We start from the raw sequence: 6,839 nt of genomic DNA on the forward strand, positions 1-6,839 counted from the left end.
GGTTGTTTGTCTCTGTGTCAGCCCTGCGATAACCTGGCGACTTGTCCAGGGTGTACCCCGCCTCTCGCCCATAGTCAGCTGGGATAGGCTCCAGCTTGCCTGTGACCCTGTAGAACAGGATAAGCGGCTGTTTATAAATGGATGGACAGATGAATAACATGTCCAGTTTTGTGAGGCTACCTAGGCAGAGATATGATCGTACCAATCCGATGTGAGTGGTAATATGGCGGCCAGATCGCTTCACTCTGACGAGCCAATGAACTATCGAGATATTTTACGTAGAGATCAGTGCTGTACCCTGAATCGAGAACAGATTTGACCTGCAGCACTGATCTCTACGTAAAATATCTCGATAGCTCATTGGCTCGTCAGAGTGAAGCGATCTGGCCGCCATATTACCACTCACATCGGATCGGGTGCCAGTATAGAACCCCCGGCACTTTCTTTCGTGTTTTCTCACTGTATTACTTTGCTGTTTTTTATATTATTAAAAAATAATTAAAAAAAAAGTTTGACTTCCGGTTGCCGACAAGCCGGATATTTCAAAATATAAGTTGTATTTCAGAAAAACAGTTTTTAAAACTACATGTTAATTTCATAATAATGTCTTTGCACCGTATATTTTATGAAATACATACGTAAATTATAACAAATATTTTAACATTAACGCGAACATTAATTTTTATCGAGTATACTTTCCGGTATTCAAACTATCCCGCATTGACTAACGTTCCCTTCCTAACGACCCGAGCTGCTCATACCAACTAGCGGATACTAACCGGAAGTAGTAACCGGAAGTAGTCATTGAAGCCGGCTTCATGCTGCTGGTTCTCTTTAGCTGACTGGAAGCAGTGCATTTCGCTTACTTGAAGATGGCTTCGTCCTTTTGGAAAGGCGTTGTTGGTTTAGGACTGTTCGCCTTGGCCCATGCAGCTTTCTCAGCAGCGCAGCGTGAGTGATGATTATTCCTCAGAGGAAATTCGGCGAATTAAATATTTAACATGCGAGTTTTTTAACTCACAAGTTGCTGACTGGCCCAATCAGGCTAGTCGGATAGTTAGCATGACGGATAGCAGCTGCGCTCAATGGACCTGAAGTGGATTAATGGGTTTCGGCAGCTAGGTTTCATCTCATCGCCCTTTATTTTTAGTTTCATGGGTAAATAGAGCATGAAGTGACAATATGCGACTATGTCGGTATTTACCATGTTGTCACTCGCCGCGTAATAAAATAATGACCGCTTGTTTTCATTCCATATATTTGGCCATCACCGGTTTACAGAGTCACTAAGGCGAGCTAACTAAGCTAATACTTTGCTAAACAGGTACCTGGCGTTATGTTCCAGGCGTGCTGACGAGCGTGGACATGTTAAAGTGTCTGTGAATGATTTAAGCCTCAATTCGCAAGTAACAATTCCTCATGTGAAACTAAAGCAGTGTGTCAGCCACATCAGGCAGCCCAGTGGTTATTATTAATCCGTTTAATATGGCTATAAAGTTTCAGGTTCTTTAAAGAAGAGGTTCTCATGCTAGTTACATGCAGGGATCCCTTCAACTGTAATATAGCTGTCAAAAGTTTGGGCACACCTAATTCAGTGGTGTTAGTTAATAAAAATAGTCACTTCATGGCTGGCTGTCGTTTCTCTTTACTGAGGCCCTGTCCACACGGCAACGGATTCAGGTGAATCTGATAAAATTGTTTATCGTTTCGGCCTGGCGTCCACACGGCACCAGCATTTTGGGTGCCCCAAAACGAAATCTTTTGAGAACGGGTTCCAGAGTGGAAAAATCTGGCACCGGCCCCGTTGCGAAGTCGTCTGGATAATGAGTAGAACGGATTTGTTTACGATGACGTCACAACCACATGACTGTCAGTGCTTCACGCCGGGTAGAAGTGTAACGAACTCGATGCGAGTTGTCAACAAATCCTATAACTTGGTTCATGAAACGCGCTTACAAAATATTTTCACTGTGAATATTTGTGTAATGGTGCAGAGAGAGTGAGAGAATAGCCCTTAGGGCAGAGTCTTTAGTCCAAACACTGCAGAAGCAGTATAACCAAACTGCGCACCGCCCGTGCGCTTTCCAAAAACAAAAGCAATCCCGCCAGCAAACATAGGGAAAAAAAAAGGAGCGATCTCACCTCTTCAGATGTTGATTTAAGTCCGACAATACATTCCTCAAAAAGGGCGTAGAAGAACAAAGTAATCCATCAATGTGTAGCATTCAATTTATTCCGGACCATTAAAGAATTCTGGAGGATCTCAGAATGTTGGCGTACTGGCTTCCGTCTACCCCCATTCATTCCTCTTTCCGCGTCTTTCGTTTTACGCTACTGATTAATAATCAAAACTTTGTGGCTGATGCTACAGAAGAAGGGGTTTATGTGCATGCGTCCTACTTCTATTGTTCTGGCGTCTCCGATGGGACCGTCTTACAGCGCACGTAGAGGTGTGGCATGTGTATTGCATCGTTTTCAGCAAGCGTTGTGTTGCCATATGTACCTGATATTTTACTGATCCGTTGCCCATGTGGACACGATATTAAAAAAAAAAAAATCTCGTTGCCGTTGTCGTGTGGATGTAGCCTTAGTTGAGCGGTTCTTAACATAATATAGATTACTACAGTGGTGTAATAGGGCTGTTTACTGCTTTATCTCAAACGCATTAAGAAGGCAAGAAATTGCACTCATTACCTTTTGAAAGAAAAGAAAGCACAACTTTATTCATCACATACTTGTGAAATTTCCTCTCTGCATTTAACCCATCTGAAGCAGTGAACACATACATGCGCGCGCACATACCCAGAGCAGTGAGCAGCCATGCTAACAGCGCCTGGGGAGCAGTTGGGAGTTAGGGGCCTCGCTCAAGGGCCCCTAACTCTCAACTGAAAAGCATTCCAGGTGACTGGCCCTGTGTCAAATCGCTCACTCGTTCACTACTCCCTACTCCCTGTCTAGAGGACTATACAGTGAGCTCATTGGTAAAATGAAAAAACGCTTTCGGACACTCGTCCGTCGCGCTGGTATTTACATCATTACTGTCGCACAATTAAAGCGTGCCAGATCAGTCGGCTGGTCGGTTTTCAAAATAATAAATACACGCATGTATTTTTGAGATAAATCCATATTATACTGAGCGCATTTCCCACATTAATCAATACAAAGTACCTGCATCTTTCAGTTCTTTTAAATCAATGCTCACTACTTTCTTCTTTGCCGCTGCCTTTTATTAAATCAAATTTGAGACTTTTAATTTGATTTCTTTCAGTGCGACCGCAATGCATGATGGGATATATTGCTTGGTTAGTGACTATCGTTGTACAGTACTTTTCGTGATGCATTGTGGGATACTTTGAGTGCACTATATAGGGTGTAAATAATCCTCACTAAGGTTTCGGACAGTGCTACAAAATGGTGTTCTCACTATATAGTGAGTAGGGAGCGATTTTGGACTCGTTACCTCATGAAGCTGGTTAAAGGAGATACGCGGAACTTTTATTTTTAAATACATTTCTCCGTGGATAGTATCTCCATCCTTGACTCTCGTATGCTGCATAAATGGGAATTAAAAATATATACATCTTTCTTGAGAGTTAAAATTGCATTCGAGCTGCCCTGCTGAGCCAGCCAGCCCTGAGCGCGTGACGTCACAGCGGTAACCGGTTTTAAAGCCGAGGCCTTTGACAGCTACAGACCAAAGTCATATAAATAAAAATTTATGGTGAAAGTAAGAAATCCCGTTACCGACTTGCTCAACTAACACTGATTTGACTTCATTGATTGATTGTGGGTTGACTCTCATTAAAACAGGATAGGTGTTATGACTTATGCAACATACATGTACATGCATGCATTTTCACTGATAAACCGTAAAAGGTTAATTAAATAATCAGATGAACTGAGACAATCACATTCTGAAGCAAATTAAATAATCTTATACCGGTAACTTAAACACACAATACAAGTTGCATGTATTAATCTAAACGCAAGTACACAATGAGTGTTGTTTTTTTATCCAAATGAGAGTCGCATCTTACCCGTCTGTGTTCTTGCTTCTTGAAGGCCGATCTTGTGGCCGATTGTTTTTGAAATGATCTGACTTTCAGTTGTTTGCTCAGTTCTCCGTTCATTCGCTTCTTCCATGTAAGGGCGAGATATTGCTGCTGAGGCAAGCATATCCAGTGGAGAAATCAGACGACCGGTCCACTCATTCTCCATTTTCTCCATACTGAGTACTCCGCCATTACTGCTCGGCTCAGGCAATTACTAAAACCCAGGACGGGACGTCACCGGTTTTAGCAACAACCGCGGGGAGGTCACTGCCTGAGCGATAATGTCACGTTCCATCCCGGGTTTTAGCAACAACCCTCGGCTCATGCTCCGGGAGAACTGGTGCAACTGATCTTACTTTCCTTTTCTTGTAGTTTTCTTTTCCATTAATTGTTGGCACTGGACCCTCTTTCAATACGGGCTTATAGCCAACACTCCTCAACAGATCAGAGGTTTCGTACGAGTCTTCAGTAAAATGTGCAGAGCAGAGGAGAGACCACTTTGTAGGTCCCCAATGTGCCCGTAAACTTCTCGCAAAACGCGTCCAAATCTTTGCAGTTTGAACATTCTTGGGCCATGAATGCAATGTAAATCCACCTTCTGTCGTGTTGCTGCATCGGCCAGCAACACATCTACGTGGCATGGCAATAAATTAGCTCAAAATGGAGGATCGGAGTTGCAGTCAGCTCTGCGTTTTAGTATAGCGGAAAGGGCGATAAGACCGATAGACTTCCTGTGGTGATGTCACAGATGTCAAGGTCATTCACTCAGACCGCCACCTATATGAATCATGTTAATCATAAAAATTACTATATTAGATTTATTGTTAACACTTAGGGCAGCATGGTAGTGTAGTGGTTAGCGCTGTCGCCTCACAGCAAGAAGGTCCGGGTTCGAGCCCCGTGGCCGGCGAGGGCCTTTCTGTGCAGAGTTTGCATGTTCTCTCCGTGTCTACATGGGTTTCCTCCGGGTGCTCCGGTTTCCCCCACAGTCCAAAGACATGCAGGTTAGGTTAACTGGTGACTCTAAATTGACCGTAGGTGTGAATGTGAGTGTGAATGGTTGTCTGTGTGTCAGCCCTGTGATGACCTGGCGACTTGTCCAGGGTGTACCCCGCCTTTCGCCCGTAGTCAGCTGGGATAGGCTCCAGCTTGTCTGCGACCCTGTAGAACAGGATAAAGCGGCTAGAGATAATGAAATGAGATGAGGTAATGAATGTTAACACTTAAAACTATTCCTGTGCCATTCTTGAGGTCTCAAGGCATTTATAAACGAAACGTGAGGCCATGGTTCTGCGTATCTCCTTTAAGATAATGCCAATAGTGTGCAAAGTGTCAAGGTAAACGGTGGCTACGTTGAAGAGTATTGGTGGTTTAGCTCCATGTTTGGATGTGAATAAAGTTGATCAGACATGTCTATGATTGATCATTCTATATTTAAAGAGAACAGAGCTTTTTTTTTTTAAAAGGAAAGTTTGAACTTGAAGTTTTTGACTGGATTTTTCATTTGACTTCTGGAAACTAACTTAAAGTAGTTGAAGAAACTCTGACTAGCTTGCTGAATCGAATCAAATAAAGGGTTTGCATGTTTAAATCTCTGCAGCTCAACAGAGCCGTTTCAGAGGACAATCTGAAGATGTGATCATTCTACGAATAATATTCTGGTTCGCCGGTAATTTGGCGTGATGTTAAATTCTCATCTTTAGTACCATTTAACGTGAATAATTTGGAGTGATTTTGAATTCCTCTTGTCTTTATGTTTAGTCGTGTCACATATCAGATGTTAAACAGACCCAATGGCTATGTTTCACGGATCCCTGAGGATTCCTGGACCCACTTTTAGAAGCATGGCTTTAAGTAACTTTGAGGTTTGGCAGCTGAAAAGGCATTTAGCGTCTTTGTACACCTGATAGTAACTTCATGTGAATCTTTACAACCTTTGGCATCTGGAAGCAAACAGCTGTCCACTTAAGATTAAAAGTAATAGAGCGGCAGCTACAATTATCGATCTTTTGGCTGTTGCAAAAGTAGAAAAGATTTTCGATACGTAAATTGTGCATGAATAGTTACTCAAACTTCCACTGGAAAAAAGTGAGTTGATTCCTGGTTACTTAGCGTATCGATCATGTGACACCGTTTCACAATTATCGACACCTTTGTCCACAGTTATCGACATCGTTCCATAATTATCAAGATCCAGATTATTTATTTTTAAAAATTGGTATGTGGTATTAAGTTAACGAAGCATAGTTTTTATTTTAAATTTGTTTTACATAGACTTGCATCTAGTACAAAATATTGATGTCGGTGCTTACGTAAATGAGGAAGTAATTCTAATGTTTGTAAACAAATGAACTGATAATGTTTAACCTGTCAGAAAATCTTTTTGTTCCACTTTCTACCCACATTCTAAGTGTTTTCGTCGATCACATTTTGTTAATCATTCGTTGTTTGTATGAATTTCTAGTTTTGTAGTTTAGCAATAATTCAAACAATGCTCTAATTTGTTGCAATTAGATTCAGATTGAAGCTTCAGTATTTTCGAAGAAGTGTGTGGGTTTTTTTATTTTAAATTCACATCTAAAAATATAAAATGTCTACTGATATTGTAATATGTGGTAGATATTTAGAACAAACACATATTTTTCTGAATGGAATAGAAAAATCTGAAGATTACAAGCATGTGTGTGTGTATATATATATATATATATATATATATACACACACACTAGTGCATCTCAAAAAATTTGAATATTGTGAAAAAGCTCAATATTTTCCATCAGTTATTTA

At 41.3% G+C, this 6,839-nt stretch overlaps 2 protein-coding genes across 2 annotated transcripts in view; one reads left to right on the forward strand and one right to left on the reverse strand.

The window, feature by feature from the left end:
* The first annotated feature begins 809 nt into the window (after window positions 1-809).
* The window catches only part of mmgt1 (membrane magnesium transporter 1), a 13,192-nt gene continuing 7,162 nt past the window's right edge, over window positions 810-6,839 (forward strand). Inside the window, exon 1 of the mRNA XM_060927808.1 lies at window positions 810-951. Within this exon, the coding sequence (XP_060783791.1) occupies window positions 873-951 (79 nt within the window). The 5' untranslated portion in view covers window positions 810-872. The remainder of the gene's footprint in view (window positions 952-6,839) is intronic.
* Window positions 4,736-6,839, reverse strand: part of ints6l (integrator complex subunit 6 like) — an 83,183-nt gene continuing 81,079 nt past the window's right edge. The window contains exon 18 of the mRNA XM_060927807.1: window positions 4,736-4,829. Within this exon, the coding sequence (XP_060783790.1) occupies window positions 4,814-4,829 (16 nt within the window). The 3' untranslated portion in view covers window positions 4,736-4,813. The remainder of the gene's footprint in view (window positions 4,830-6,839) is intronic.

This window comes from Neoarius graeffei, chromosome 8, assembly GCF_027579695.1.
Source record: "Neoarius graeffei isolate fNeoGra1 chromosome 8, fNeoGra1.pri, whole genome shotgun sequence".
NCBI classification, from domain to species: Eukaryota; Metazoa; Chordata; class Actinopteri; order Siluriformes; family Ariidae; genus Neoarius; species Neoarius graeffei.